The sequence below is a fragment of the Capra hircus genome, chromosome 6 (genome assembly GCF_001704415.2).
Source record: "Capra hircus breed San Clemente chromosome 6, ASM170441v1, whole genome shotgun sequence".
Lineage (NCBI taxonomy): Eukaryota > Metazoa > Chordata > Mammalia > Artiodactyla > Bovidae > Capra > Capra hircus.
The window spans coordinates 56,088,415-56,104,985 of record NC_030813.1 but is presented as its reverse complement, the minus strand read 5'-3'; the positions used below and the strand labels follow the sequence as shown (position 1 = coordinate 56,104,985).

The 16,571-nt window shown below is 37.2% G+C and overlaps 1 protein-coding gene across 5 annotated transcripts in view; it reads left to right on the top strand.

The window, feature by feature from the left end:
• ARAP2 (ArfGAP with RhoGAP domain, ankyrin repeat and PH domain 2) overlaps positions 1-16,571 on the top strand; it is a 245,788-nt gene that overhangs the window by 203,777 nt on the left and 25,440 nt on the right. For all 5 annotated transcript variants that reach the window (XM_018049360.1, XM_013964577.2, XM_013964575.2 and 2 more), the window contains one exon: positions 11,341-11,480. In XM_018049360.1, the coding sequence (XP_017904849.1) occupies positions 11,341-11,480 (140 nt within the window). The remainder of the gene's footprint in view (positions 1-11,340; positions 11,481-16,571) is intronic.

Sequence of the window (16,571 nt, the reverse complement as noted above, 5' to 3'; positions counted from 1 at the left end):
TTGGTCAAAAACAGGATGGTTTTCATTAAAACTTGATTTATATTCAGGTTGTCAAAGTAAAATAATATTTTTCGTTATGGTTAGTTCTGCATCTGTCTTCTTTTAGGATTGTCATTTTAAAGAAGGTTTGGCCTATTGTTTGTTTTTAAAATCAATTTCTTAAGTCATAATTATTTTCTTCCAGTTGTGTCTCACAGCAGCCTAGGCTTACAAGTACTACTTATGGGGTGCCCTGTGTCATAGAATTTAGGTTGGCTAGGTGTGCAGTCTACTTTGTCTCTGTCTTGGCAAATGTCTCCTAAATCAATCACAGGGACCACTTTTTCCAGAATTATTGCTTCATTCATTACATGCACTACTCCTTAAAATTGGAATCTAAAAGGAAAATAATGAAAGTAAATGTGATTTCTCTCTCAGTTTGTTAGCAGAAAAACTGAAATCATCTCAGAAACACATTGTTTAAGGATTTCTTTTCCTTTTCTTAAGATTTTCGTATTCTAACCTGCAGGCCAAGTAGAAATTAGGAGAGTTTTAAACAAGGGTGACTGGTTACAACCACATTTTTCTCTCAATAATGAATTGCTTACATGTTAGTATTTCACTAAAACATAAAGTAGCTCTGCCACCTCCTTTATATCCTGTCCCATCATACCTGATACCAAGTTGCCACAAATTTTAGTGTCTCTCTACCTATCTGTATCTCTCCTTTATCTATACGCACACACTCATGACTTGTATTTCATTAATTGTATGATGATGTTTCTGATTTTATGTAACAAATTAGAGGCATATATTTTTGTTTGACATTATATTTTCACTACCTTTTTGCTTAATGAAGAATTATATCAAATAATAAGTTTAGAGGTTTGAAGTGTTTAGGGGACTTAATTTTCTCAACTTGTTCTCTTTATCTCAAGAGTTTAAAATATAGACATCACAAGAAAGAACAGATTTTATAAGCATCCAACATTTAATTTCTGCTCATTCATTTAAGGTAATGAGGAAATATCTTTACTTTTATGGAAGTATATGAAAGTAAAGGAATTTTCTCTTGTCTCTACTTAAATCACATGTTAGTTTTAACATCTCTTTTACAAGTTAGGCATAAATTTATAGCTTCTGTAAGGTTCCAGATGGAGAAGGCAATGGCAACCCATTCCAGTACTCTTGCCTGGAAAATCCCATGGATGGAGGAGCCTGGTAGGCTGCAGTCCATGGGGTCGCGAAGAGTCAGACATGACTGAAGTGACTTAGCAGCAGCTTAGCAGCAAGGTTCCAGAATAAATAATTTTATGTTGCAGGAGTCTTTTAAGCACTAAACTTCTTTAATATTACCCCAATAGAACTCTAGATACCACAACAGAATCAAGTTTTAGTGATCTCAATGGGGAAGAACTACTTTTAAGATAGAATATGTAACTCAAATGCAGATGCCTGTGGGTTTCTAAATTTAGATTGCTACTTAAGACAGATGCTTTGGAATTGAATATGCATTAGAATAGAATAGATCAAAATGCAACTGCTTCTGGCAAATTCAGACCTGGGAAGCTGAGCCATCCACTATGGATTGACTTAGAAAATAAAAGAATATTCCAGCAAAAATAGTATGTGTTCATATAAATCTTAGTCTAGCTGAAATAATTTATATTCCATTCTTCATCAAATCTTTTTAAAGCCAAAGATGTGTAAAAGTTGAAAGTAAATCCAGTCCACTTCAAATGGAGGTGTTTTCTCAGAAATTGATAACAGAATAGAAAAGTAAGTAGTGCTCTACTTTTTACAGTGTGCTGTGTTGTCATCAAAATGCCATGGAATCTCTGGCACTTTCTTAGTCAATCCTCCAGTAGAAACTGTATTTACAGTTTTATTGCTTATGAATAATCTAATTACAGAAGGGTGTCTTCAGGCTGCTTGTTCTATTATGCATTACTTCTTCAATACAAGTAACAAAGGAAAACACACGGGGAAGTAGGGGGATATTTGACTTTTTCTAGATTATGTTCAAACAGTTCTTGAGTTTGGCTTCTACTCATTCATAGAACTAAATTTTATTAAATGTGAATGAATGTCATAAAATGAGTGAACTATATCAAATTCTGCTTCTTCCAAATTACAGATTATGTGTTCTATATAATATCAAACAAAGAATGTGAATAATTTTTAATTTGAAATAGATTTTAGATGTCAGGCTGCAAATATTGCCAAATTTGTGGAATATTTCTAAGAGAAAAGAGGGCTTCCCTTGTGGCTCAGCTGGTAAAGAATCCAAATGTGATGCAGGAGACCTTGGGTGGATCCATGGGTTGGGAAGATACCCTGGAGAAAGGAAAGACTACCCATTCCAGTATTCTGGCCTGGAGAATTCCATGGACTGTATAGGCCATGCGGTCACAAAGAGTCAGACACTACTGAGTGACCTTCACTTTCAAGAAAATGTCTCATGAAAATTGCTCCTTAGCATACATGAGCAGAGGTGGAACTTGATTTTTCATATAATGTGTAGGCTTGAGGAAATAATCTTTGCCAGTGAAAGAAGGGAGATCCATAGAGACCATGGAAAATAGACCCATTTGTTGTATATTCCCTTGTCATTGCTCAGATCATATATAAGAGATAATATTTATTGGGTGCCAGATGCTGGGCTGATGGCTTTGCATATGCCATTTCATTTAATCTTCCTCATAGTCTTTTTATTTTAATTTTTATTTTTACTTTATTTTACTTTACAATACTGTATTGGTTTTGCCATACACTGACATGAATCCACCATGGGTGTACATGAGTTCCCAAACATGAACCCCCCCTGCCACCCCATATCATCTCTCTGGATCATCCCCGTGCACCAGCCCCAAGCATCCTGTATTGTGCATCAAACATAGACTGGCGATTCGTTTCTTACATGCTAGTATACATGTTTCAATGCCATTCTCCCAAATCATCCCACCCTCTCCCTCTCCCTCAGAGTCCAAAAGTCCGCTCTACACATCTGTGTCTCTTTTACTGTCTCGCATACAGGGTCATTATTACCATCTTTCTAAATTCCATATATATGTGTTAGTATACTGTATTGGTATTTTTCTTTCTGGCTTACTTCACTCTGTATAATAGGCTCCAGTTTCATCCACCTCATTAGAACTGATTCAAATGTATTCTTTTTAATGGCTGAGTAATACTCCATTGTGTATATGTACCACAGCTTTATTATCCATTCATCTGCTGATGGACATGTAGGTTGTTTCCATGTCCTGGCTATTATAAACAGTGCTGCAATGAACATTGGGGTACATGTGTCTCTTTCAATTCTGGTTTCCTCGGTGTGTATGCCCAGCAGTGGGATTGCTGGGTCATAAGGCTGTTCTATTTGCAATTTTTTAAGGAATCTCCACACTGTTCTCCATAGTGGCTGTACTAGTTTGCATTCCCACCAACAGTGCAAGAGGGTTCCCTTTTCTCCACACCCTCTCCAGCATTTATTGCTTGCAGACTTTTGGATCACAGCCATTCTGATTGGTGTGAAGTGGTACCTCATTGTGGTCTTGATTTGCATTTCTCTAATAACGAGTGATGTTGAGCATCTTTACATGAGTTTGTTAGTCATCCGTATGTCTTCTTTGGAGAAATGTCTATTTAGTTCTTTGGGCCATTTTTTGATTGGGTCATTTATTTTTCTGGAATTGACCTGCATAAATTGCTTGTATATTTTTGAGATTAGTTGTTTGTCAGTTGCTTCATTTGCTATTATTTTCTCCCATTCTGAAGGCTGTCTTTTCACCTTGCTTATATTTTTCTTTGTTGTGCAGAAGCTTTTAATTTTAATTAGATCCCATTTGTTCATTTTTGCTTTTATTTCCAGTATTCTGGGAGGTGGATCATAGAGGATCCTGCTGTGATTTATGTTGGAGAGTGTATTGCCTATGTTCTCCTCTAGGAGTTTTATAGTTTCTGGTCTTACGTTTAGATCTTTAATCCATTTTGAGTTTATTTTTGTGTGCGGTGTTAGAAAGTGATCTAGTTTCATTCAAGTGGTTGACCAGTTTTCCTAGCACCACTTGTTAAAGAGATTGTCTTTACTCCATTGTATATTCTTGCCTCCTTTGTCAAAGATAAGGTGTCCATATGTGTGTGGATTTATCTCTGGGCTTTCTATTTTGTTCCATTGATCTATATTTCTATCTTTGTGCCAGTACCATACTGTCTTGATGACTGTGGCTTTGTAGTAGAGCCTGAAGTCAGGCAAGTTGATTCCTCCAGTTCCATTCTTCTTTCTCAAGATTGCTTTGGCTATTCGAGGTTTTTTGTATTTCCATACAAATCTTGAAATTATTTGTTCTACTTCTGTGAAAAATACCGCTGGTAGCTTGATAGGGATTGCATTGAATCTGTAGATTGCTTTGAGTAGTATACTCATTTTCACTATATTGATTCTTCCAATCCATGAACATGGTATATTTCTCCATCTATTAGTGTCCTCTTTGATTTCTTTCATCAGTGTTTTATAGTTTTCTATATATAAGTCTTTAGTTTCTCTAGGTAGATATATTCCTAAGTATTTTATTCTTTTCATTGCAATGGTGAATGGAATTGTTTCCTTAATTTCTTTTTCTACTTTCTCATTAATAGTGTATAGGAATGCAAGGGATTTCTGTGTGTTGATTTTATATCCTGCAACTTTACTATATTCATTGATTAGCTCTAGAAATTTTCTGGTGGAGTCTTTAGGGTTTTCTATGTAGAGGATCATGTCATCTGCAAACAGTGAGAGTTTTACTTCTTCTTTTCCAATTTGGATTCCTTTTATTTCTTTTTCTGCTCTGATTACTGTGGCCAAAACTTCCAGAACTATGTTGAATAGTAGCAGTGAAAGTGGACGCCCTTGTCTTGTTCCTGACTTTAGGGGAAATGTCTTAAGAGCTTTTTTACAAGTATTCTCTAAGCCTCTAACTAACTTGCTATGTTAGTTCTCACATAGGTTGTGAAGGAAAATTCAAAACCCATATTATTTTAAAAAGCAAATATGAAATTATTTTTTCAAGAACAGATAAGATTGGGTACATTCAGGGAAGTATGGCCAGAGACTGAAATTATTATTTTTAAGAGCTAAATTATGAGACAAACATGACTTTTCATGTATTCAACACCTAAATTTTATCTTTAGAGTTTTAGAGACATGAATAACAAGTATGGACTGGGTTCGAAAAACATCTTCATGGATGAGTTGGGTCCAGAAGTAGGAATAGAATTTGTATAAAACAAGAATGGAATTTCTCTCAAGTTCATACAACTTGAGGGAAATTGATCAGCATAAGTCATACCATAGCAACAAAGATCAGCTTTCCAAACAGTGTATTATGATCAACTGACTTATAAATAAATACCATTTTTAACTTATTGGTTTATAGAGATGAGTAGAAGGAATCTAATTTATTTAGCCCTTGAAAAGTCAAGGAAAGAAATTTACATTTTTAATGTTAGGCAAGTGAGATATTGAGTAGTAGAAAATAGAGCTTTGGAAAGGGGATTAACATGATAAAACAGTATTTGAATAGCACCAATCTGGAATTATATGGAATCATTAGACAATCAGGCCATGAAGTTCTAAACTCCTAGAATCTGGATATTAAGTAGAAAAGGAAGGGGTCAGAGAGATGATATTGGCAAAGAAGTGGAATGAAACCCCAGAGAAAATATCTGAGAGAACAATGGTCTGAATTGCTATCTGACTGGACATGAAGGATAAAAGCATAGTATCTGTTTTAGAAATATTTTCGGGTTTGTGTTTTCCTCTCTCCCCTATTCCTACTACTTCCCTGTCTGTCTCTGTCTCTCTTCCCAAGACCCTCCCAGCTTCTCCACAGATGAGCTTTTATTGGGATCAGGGACCACTGGTTAGGAAATACTGTTTTTGTCTAGGGCATCCCTGCTGGCTCAGAGAGGAAAGTGTCTGCCTGCAATGTAGGAGACCCAGGTTTAATTCCCGGGTCAGGAAGATCCCTTCGAGAAGGAAATGGCAACCCACTCCAGTACTCTTGCCTGGAAAATTCCATGGACGGAGGAGTCTGGTAAGCTACAGTCCATGGGATTGCAAAGAGTAAGAACTTAAGGTTGCAAATGGTTTGGAAAAATATTTTTGAGGGGCACCTGTTTCATAGTCCTGGTAATATGTCTGTTCTGTTTAAATAACTAAATTTGACCATTCTGTGTTGTTTTATACAAGGGCTTTTCTAATTAATAGCAAGTACAGCACAATATAACTAAGAATACCAATCAATTCTCTTGGGACTTCCCTGGTGGCTCAGACGGTAAAGCATCTGTCTATAATGCGGGAGACCCGGGTTCGATCCCTGGGTAGGGAAGATTCCCTGGAGAAGGAAATGGCAATCCACTCCAGTACTATTGCCTGGAAAATCCCATGGACAGAGGAGCCTGGTAGGCTACAGTCCATGGGGTCGCAAAGAGTCAGACACGACTAGGGTTAACTCTAAAGAACCCTCTCTGAACTCCCACTGATCCTTTCCTGCCCTAGAAAATACCAGGAGAGGTCTGACTCTCTGGTTATTATTGTTTTGTTCAATTCCTAAATCATGTCCAATTCTTTGTGACCCCATAAACTGCAGCACACCAGGCTTCCTAGATCTTAATACGTTTTTTTGCCCAGGATGAGGCTGAGGAAGTGAAAACATAAAAGCAAAGTACCCCATGATTGAGAGGCCATGTAGTACTAGAAGTTTGGAAAAGCGAATTGTTGAAAGCCATTTAATTTATAACCTTCCTTATGTTACACACTGACTCATGCACTGTGTCCCCAAAATGTATAGCTTCATCTTGGCCTTTAAATGGTGGATAATTTTCCTACTTATTTTAACATTGTTAGAGCATACAGAAATTTTGTCATGAGAGCTTTTAGAAATTCTTTTGGGCCCTCTATATTTATCATAGAACTTTATATTTCAAGTTTCTTTTTGCTCTTTCCTTCTTTATGAGTCCCTTAATAATATATGCATCAAGCTTTAGCTAAGAGGACTTCTCTAGTAGTCTAGTGGTTAAGACTCCACACTTCCACTACAGGGGACTTGGGTTCAACCTCTAGTCAGGGAAGTTCCAAATGCTGTGCAGTGTGGCCAAAAAAAAAAAAAAAAAAAAATCGAAGGTGAAGATTTAGCTAAGATACTCAATTGGTAGTGGTAGTTTAGTCATTAAGTCATGTCTGACTCTTGTGACCCCCATGGCCTATAGCTTGCCAGGCTCCTCTGTCCATAGAATTTTCCAAGCAAGAATACTTGCGTTGAAGTGAGTGAAGCCCCTCAGTCATGTCCAACTCTTTACGATACCATGGTCTGTAGCCTACCAGGCTCCTCTGTCCATGGGGTTTTCCATGGACAGACTGGGTTGCCATTTCCTTCTCCAGGGAATCTTCCCAACCCAGGAATTGAACCTGGGTCTCCTCATTGCAGGTAGATTATTTACCACTAAGCCACCGGGGAAGCCATATGTACTCAATTACATATGGTTTATTAAAATAAATTTTAATAAATATGCACTGAAAGGTGAGAACAATGTTTTTGTCCTAAGCCTGTTCTCTTTTTGACCTATGAGTAGTTTACTTAAACACTAGACATATGATTATTTCTTATTGGTAGAATTAGAAAGCTATATTAAACAGAACAAAAATCTTAAAAAGATATAATCAGAAGGTGTGAATGGAATTGGTTTGACTTAAGCAAAATGTAACATCTGTATCTCACAACTTGATTATAATTTAATGTTTTTAAAATACTTTACCTATTTCTAAATCAATAGTATTATCAATATCTTTATCCACTTTCACTTTCTTATTCTAAATCAGCTGAATCTCTAAGCCCACCCAGTGTTTTCTAAATTGCTTACTGTATTTCTCCTATCAGGATATGTGAGCATTGTTTGTTTACCTATGTTTACTCTGCCTCTAACACTGCACTGCAAGTCCAGAAACCATCTCCTTAGGTATTATTATATATTATTAGAATCAAATGCATACTAGACTCTGAATACTTCATGAAGAAATGAATTGATGTCATATGAATTTTGCTGAACACTAGTTATATGTGTATTTTTTCCTTTATCTTCTCATTCCATTAAAATAATCTTTCAAGTCTTTTAATTGGAAAAGTGTTATTTTTAATTTAAATAGAAGCTAGTTAGCTATAAAATACTACTTGAAATATTTTTTCTATGCAATTGACTATTAAGAGATTGTTCCAGAAGACAAATTTTAGCAGTGTATTTTTCAGAAATTATTTTAAAATCACAAACTCCCTAAAAGAACCTATTTTAGCATGGCATCATGATTAAAAGACTGTTATATGTGGTAGTATGCAGATCATGAAAACTACTTTTGTTTGTTTATGTTTAAGATCAGTGATGTGATTCAACATGTTGATGTCTGCTTCCAGGTTGTCATCCCATGCTCATATCTGAGTTATAAGGCAGTACTTCAAATTTTTCTAACTTGTTTTCTTATACTAACTATAATTGTGAACATCTGTGTATCATTTGCTGTTTGAGTAAAGGTTTTCCCTAACCAAGGAATTGCTAGGTTTAAGACTAAAAAAGTTCTTTTTCTAAAATCATTCAAGTTATCTATAAATTTTAGAAACTATGAGTGAATACTTAAGAGTTTCATCACTTTAATATCAGGAAATTGCTAAAGGCCTTGATCCTGATGTGGTGTCCCTCCCTACATCTTTGAGGACCCCATCTAATGTGAGGGCCACAGCAGTCTGCAGGATAAGTGTCATTACTCCTATTCTACAGAAAGAGCAGGAGTTGACCCCAGAATGACCATGTCATGGCTACTTGGCTTCAGGTTCCTTTTCTTTCCTTTGTTCGTTGTTTCTCATGCAGACAGTTAAATAATGTTGAGATTTCAAAAAGAAAGTTGTACCCAGAGGGATGGTATGGGGAGAGAGGTGGGAGGGGGGTTCAGGATGGGGAAAACATGTACACCCATGGTGGATTCATGTTGATGTATGGGAAAACCAATACAATATTGTAAGGTAATTAGCCTCCAATTAAAATTAATAAATTTATATTTTAAAAAGTTGTAAACTGAGATATAGTAATAAATTTATTCATGATAAATGTATAGATTCAACATGATTTTATTATCAGAAATGTGGTTTTTAATGGAACTGTTGAAATGATTTCTAAGTGTGGTAGATGCATTATTGCACAAGCGTTATCAGGCATTTTGCCTTATTTACCCTTACCTGTTTCATAGATACAGGAATTTTCCTAATGTCTGAAGAATTACTAAATTCCTGAGTCAGACTTCGAGAAGAGATTTCTCTTTTACCTGTGTATTTGGCATTATTTATATGAGTGCTATTCAAAGAAGTAAAATGCAAGCAGAACATATAATTTTAAATTGCCTAGTAGCCACATTTAAAATATACATATATAAATACACATATATAGTAGCTCAGTTCAGTCACTCAATCGTGTCCAACTCTTTGCGACCCCATAAATCACAGCACGCCAGGCCTCCCTGTCCATCACCATTTCCTGGAGTTCACGCAGATTCATGTCCATCGAGTTGGTGATGCCATCCAGCCATCTCATCCTCTGTCATCCCCTTTTCCTCCTGCCCGCAATCCCTCCCACCATCAGTCTTTTCCAATGAGTTAACTCTTTGCATGAGGCAATGGCACCCCACTCCAGTACTCTTGCCTGGAAAATCCCATGGGCAGAGGAGCCTGGTAGGCTGTAGTTCATGGGGTCGCTAAGAGTCAGACACAACTGAGTGACTTCACTTTCACTTTTATGCATTGGAGAAGGCAATGACAGCCCACTCGTGTTCTTGCCAGGAGAATCCCAGGGATGGGAGAGCCCACCCCAGTGTTCTTGCCAGGAGAATCCCAGGAATGGGGGAGCCTGCTGGGCTGCCATCTCTGGGGTCACACAGAGTCGGACATGACCGATGTGACTTAGCAGCAGCAGCAGCAGCAACTCTTCACATGAGGTGGCCAAAGTACTGGAGTTTCAGCTTTAGCATCATTCCTTCCAAAGAACACCCAGGGCTGATCTCCTTTAGAATGGACTGGTTGGATCTTCTTGCAGTCCAAAGGACTCTCAAGAGTCTTCTCCAACACCACAGTTCAAAAGCATCAATTCTTCGGCACTCAGCTTTCTTCACAGTCCAACACTCGCATCCATACATGACCACTGGAAAAACCATAGCCTTCACTAGATGGACCTTCGTTGGCAAAGTAATGTCTCTGCTTTTCAATATGCTATCTAGGTTGGTCATAACTTTCCATCCAAGGAGTAAGCATCTTTTAATTTCATGGCTGCAGTCACCATCTGCAGTGATTTTGGAGCCCCCAAAAATAAAGTCTGACACTGTTTCCACTGTTTCCCCGTCTATTTGCCATGAAATGATGGGACCAGATGACATGATCTTCGTTTTCTGAATGTTGAGCTTCAAGCCAACTTTTTCACTCTCCACTTTCACTTTCATCAAGAGGCTTTTTAGTTCCTCTTCACTTTCTGCCATAAAGGTGGTATCGTCTGCATATCTAAGGTTATTGATATTTCTCCCGGCAATCCTGGTTCCAGCTTGTGCTTCTTCCAGCCCAGCGTTTCTCATGATGTACTCTGCATAGAAGTTAAATAAGCAGGGTGACAACATACAGCCTTGATGTCCTCCTTTTCCTATTTGGAACCAGTCTGTTGTTCCATGTCCGGTTCTAACTGTTGCTTCCTGACCTGCATACAGGTTTCTCAAGAGGCAAGTCAGGTGGTCTGGTATTCCCATCTCTTTCAGAATTTTCCACAGTTTATTGTGATCCACACAGTCAAAGGCTTTGGCATAGTCACATATATATAAGTAGGTGAAATTAATTTTACTTATATCTTCTATTTAAACTCACATGTCCAAAATATCATTTCAACATGTAATCAATACTATAAAATTGTGATATAGTTACCTTTTCTGGTATACAAAATTGTAATATATTTACCTTTCTAGGTACTAATTTTCAGAATATGCTATCTATCCTATACTCACAGCACATCTCAGTGGAGACTAGCATGTTTCAGGTGCTCATTAGCCAGTAGCTAATTGAACAGCATAGGCAGGCCTATATATTACAACGAGATATAAATAGATCTGGTCACTGGATCTGTAGCTTGTCCGACACTCCCCTGATACAAGGTGTTCTCAAAAATTAACTAGAGGCTTAATTATAGGAAAGAAGTTATTATTTTGTTTCATCAAAATTGAAAATACAGAAATGTTTTATATTCTATTCCAAATAAATGAAAATATACTTAACTTGCAACAGTAAATGTTGTACTTTACAGAGAGGAAGGCCCTGGAAAATATCAAAGAGGGAGTCTTGAAAGTCAAAGAAGAACCATCTAAAATACTCTCTGGAAATAAGTTTCAAGATCGGTATTGTGTTTTACGAGATGGGTACCTCCTTCTTTACAAGGATCTGAAGGTATTTATATAGATAGTAGTTGAATATGTGTATATTTTTGTGTGAGTTAACATTCTTATTTCATACCTCTAAGCCCTGTCTCCTGGAGTTCAAGGCCTATAGTAAATAAACTGCATTCAACCTCTGGGCAGCTGGCAGAAAGGTAAAATCACATACTATGTAGAAGTTTGGGAGCTTTTAAAATAGTTATTCGTTCTGACTCACAATCCAGCAACTCTATTCCTAGGTATTATATTCATTAGGTATTATATGCACTAATGTTGAACAAGAGTATTTATAAACAGCTTTATTCATAAAGGCTAAAACCTGGAAACATTCCAAATGTCCATCAATGGGAAAATGATATATTCAGACAATGGAATGCTACTCAGCAATAAAACTGAATGAATGTAACAACATGGGAGGACCTTCAAATCCTTCTTGAGTAAAAACAGTTTGACACAAAATGGTGCCATATGAGTCTATCCATAAAAGTTCAGAACAGAGACAAAATCCTCTATGGTGATAAAAGTCAGAAAGTGTTTGCCTGGGGTAAGGAGTAGCATTGCTACAGAAGCACAGAGATACAGTCAGTAGGGTATTTTCTAGGATGACAGAAATAAATGATCTCTATCCAGTTTTGGTGGTTGTTGCTTGGGTATATACAATAGCATCTCTACTTCCTTGAGATTCAAGCAATATCCAAGCAGTTATTTTGAATGTGGAATAACCACAGGACGCAAAGATAGTTTTTCCACTGAATTATAAAAATTCACTGGAATAAACATTGCTTGCATACTTCAGGTGTGTGGTGCTTCACTGTGTTGTGTTTTGGAGATCTATAAAAAAGGACCAGACTAGTAACATGTTATTTAATATTGTTATGAAGGAAGAGTTATTAAGTAGCTTTCCAAAGTTCTACAGCTCCATTTTGCTGTGGCATTGAGCTCTCCACACACTGACCACTGTCTTATATGTTCCTCTAGCAAGGAAGCCTTCAGGTGAGCATAAATAAATCTTAGCCTCCTACTTTGTATATCCATTTAATGTTCATATTCTTCAAGGACAGCAGAATGTCCAGGCAGAGAGCTAACAAAACAGCACTGAATTCTGCAGCCCTTACCCTTCTCTTCCAAGAGCTGTATTATATGCTGGAAATCTCACATTTTTGTTCCAGCTGATAGAGTTGGCGGGAATTTGTGTAGGTATCAATGGATTGTTATCATTTGTTATTGTTTGATATCATTATTCACATTCTTCAGTGCAGGAAGAGTGAAGTTTGCAGAAATAAAGCACTTAAGAATTTTAAGTTATGTGAAACAAACACATCACATTTTTTAAAGATTTATTTATTATTTTTGTCTGTGCTGGGTCTTCATTGCTATGTGAGCTTTCTCTAATTGTGGTATGCAGGATTCTCATTGTGGTTGCCAAGCACAGGCTCTAGATGCTCGGGCTTGAATAGTAGTGGCACATGGGCTCAATAGTTGAGGCTCGTGAGTTCTAGGGCGCTGGCTCAGTGGTTGTGGCACACAGGCTTAGCTGCTCTGTGGCATGTGGGATCTTCCCAAACTAGGAATCGAACCTGTGTCCCCCATACTGGCAGGTAGATTCTCAACCACTAGACCAGCAAGGATGGAGAAGGCAATGGCAGCCCACTCCAGTACTCTTGCCTGGAAAATCCCATGGACGGAGGAGCCTGATGGGCTGCAGTCCATGGGGTCGCTAAGAGTCGGACACGACTGAGCGACTTCACTTTCACTTTTCACTTTCATGCATTGGAGAAGGCAATGGCAACCCACTCCAGTGTTCTTGCCTGGAGAAGCCCAGGGATGGCGGAGCCTGGTGGGCTGCCGTCTGTGGTGTCACACAGAGTTGGACACAACTGAAGCGACTTAGCAGCAGCAGCAGCAGACCAGCAAGGAAGCCCCCAACACATCACACTGTGAAGTTCATGAACTGTAGGTTTGTGTTTGTGAAAGGAAATGCTAAACCTCACAACTGAAGTTCTAGCTATCTAAGAATTGAATCTGGCTGAATCCTGTTGGGGTTTCTTCAGTGAGTCACCCACCTTGATCTTCATTAGATTCATTTCCGTCATCCCAGTCCTTCCATTTATATGTTGGTTAATGATAACCTTTGTAGTTGAGTATTTACTTAGTGTAATTTAAAATCATCCTGGACTTTTTAGTTTCATTAAGGAACTGACACTTCCGCTGTGTAGCAACAGAAGGTTCTAAAAACAACTAGTATCAATACCAGTGCAGTCATAATGGTCCCATCTAACATTCAAGTGGTTAATCCACAAAAAGAGTTCTGTACATTTCACTTATCTCACTTTATATTTTCAATAATCCTATAAAAGTAGTACTATAATTATCCCCCTTGACAGATGAAGAAATGGAGTCTACCAAGATATTACATAACTTGCTCAGGATCACATAGCCAGTAAGCGATAGAGTCAGAATTCACTCCCAGGTGTCTAATTTAAAGGTTTTATGCATGGACTCACTAAAGAATAACGTTTGTATTATTTTAGCCTTATGTTTTTTTCTGACAGAATTTTACTTAAAGAAGATAGTATTTTTCATTTTAATAGTACCAAGTATTTTCAAATATGACACTTCATACCATGCAGTTTCTTATAATGTTTTTCCCCAAGCTGGTATAAATTTTAAAATCTGCCACAAGGAAGCCTGTACATGGAGATATTATTTTTTTTAGATGAAATGATTTTATAATTGAGTTAAAGAATTTCATCCCTTAACAGAATGATTTTTAAGAATATGTATCTTTTTGAAAGCATCCTTCTGCTTAATCTAAAATAACTCATATAAATCGGTAGACAGTGGTAGGACTGAGTGCTCATCTGAAAGCTCTTTTTGTTTTGACATTTGTGATATTTTCCCTGTGTTTTTCAAAGTATAATTGACAAAGATTACATTTGTTATAAAAATATGATGCTTTTGATATACATATACATTGTGAAATGATGACCACAATCTAAGCTAATTAATGAATTAATAGTCATTATCTCATAGTTTTGTGTGTATTTGTGGTTAAGAACATTTAAGATCTACTCTCTTGGCAAGTTTCAAGTACACAATACAGTACCGTTAACTGTTGTCACCATGCTATACTTAGATTTCGAGGGCCTATTCTTTCTGCATAACTGAAACTTAGTACCTACGTATCAACACTCTCCCATTTCCCTCAGTCCCAGTCCCTGGAAACCACCATTCTACTCCCTGCTTCTTTGTGAGTCTGACTTTTTTAGATTCTGTTCAATACATGTAAATGAGATCATACAGTATCTCTCAGAAAGAGTGTTCTTTAAAGACACTGAACACATTTTGTTTCTATCACAGTGACCTCAGGTTATGGAATTATAGTGTTAACTGTTTGAAAGTTGTCTTTATGCATCTGTCAGAATCATTTAATGCAACTGATACTTTCATTTGCGCAGTAAGGCAGGCAGATGAGGGACATGGTTTTCCTTTAAACTCAAACCATTATTATTTTCAACATATGATGTTATTTTGTTGGTTATTTCTGCATGTTGCTGGTCTTTTGCTTTTAATATTGATGGCCAAGTCACTGGCAGTGTTTGCTTTTCAAATGAGTTTACAGTAAATAATTGATAGTAAAAGTCCTCAAACTTATCTGAATACAGATTTGGCTCTGGTTTTTACAGTTGCCCTTAATATATGTGTGCTTGTATATATTTAGAAAATGATTTACTGAGAAGGGAGTAGAAATTACAAATTGAAAAGTATATTTAAAGAGACTGTGTTAATTAGGGATAATTTATGAATGCTCATTAACAACAAATTAGAGTAATACACAGGGGAAGATATATTTTGTTTTGAGAGTTTTTCCTGCACAGAAAATATTAATTAAAATGTTTTCAGACTTGATTTACATAAAAGGTCAGAAGTTTCAAAGAATATTGCCATTATACTGTTAATGGTGTGAAAAAAAAAAAAAGCAAATGGGGAGGGGACGGTTGTTAAAAGTTACATGCACTAATAAGCAAATTCTTCTCAGTAACAAGGATAATTTTTTAAGCACGCTAATTTAATTGGTTCAATTAAAATTTTACTTTGAAATACAGTGCCTGAAGCAACATATTACATACTTCATAACACTTGAACTTTTTGAAGAAATTCTCCAGAAGGCACACATACTAAAAGAGTTGTAATAATCCAATAGTAAAGTTATCACGGTAAATGAGATTTCTTTTAAAAAATTTTGTATTAGGATCCTAACAGGTCCTGCTTATGCTTATTCATTTTGAAGATTGAAACTGAAAAGGGTTTCTTTCGACCATGGCTGAACTTCTCTCAAATTATGTCATCTGTGTTCTCTTTGCACAGGATAGAACATAAAGTAATGAGCTGGAGTGTCCAGAGTGGCTTGGCAATCAGTTGTATTACTTCAGACTCTCAATCTATTGCCAACAATATTTCAAAATATAGGCAGTCCTGGGCTTACCAATGTCCAGTATAAATAAGACTACTCGTACGGCAGTAAAGAATCCCCCTGCCAATTTAGGAGACACAGGAGATGCATGTCTGATCCCTGGGTTGGGAAGATCCCCTGGAGGAGGGCATGGCAACCTACTCCAGTATTCTTGCCTGGAGAATCTCCATGGACAGAGGATCCTGGTGGGTTACAGTCCATGGGGTCACAAAGAGTCAGACACAACTGAGCGACTGAGCACACACATGCACGCACCTAGATCAGACACAGGTGCTCCTCATTCTCAGATGTGCAGGTCCCTTCTTACCTGTCCTGCTGGAATTTCAGCCTTTTGCCTGACTCTGCTACTGCCTCCATTGGGACTAAGTCCAAGGGACCAGCAGTCTAAGCAGTCACGTCCCTGAGGAGGGACGTGAACCTCAGCTATAATCTGACTGAACCTCTGATGAAGGTGTCCAGGAGTCTCTGCTACTATATACACTCCTATGTTCTCCTCTCCTTGACTCTTTCCTGTATAGAAAACTTACTACCTTAAAAAACTACCTCACTCTTCCATCAGTCTTAAAGTGTTATTCCTGAATATTCAGTAAAGTAGCAGGCTAAAATACAGATACCCCAAAACCAAACACA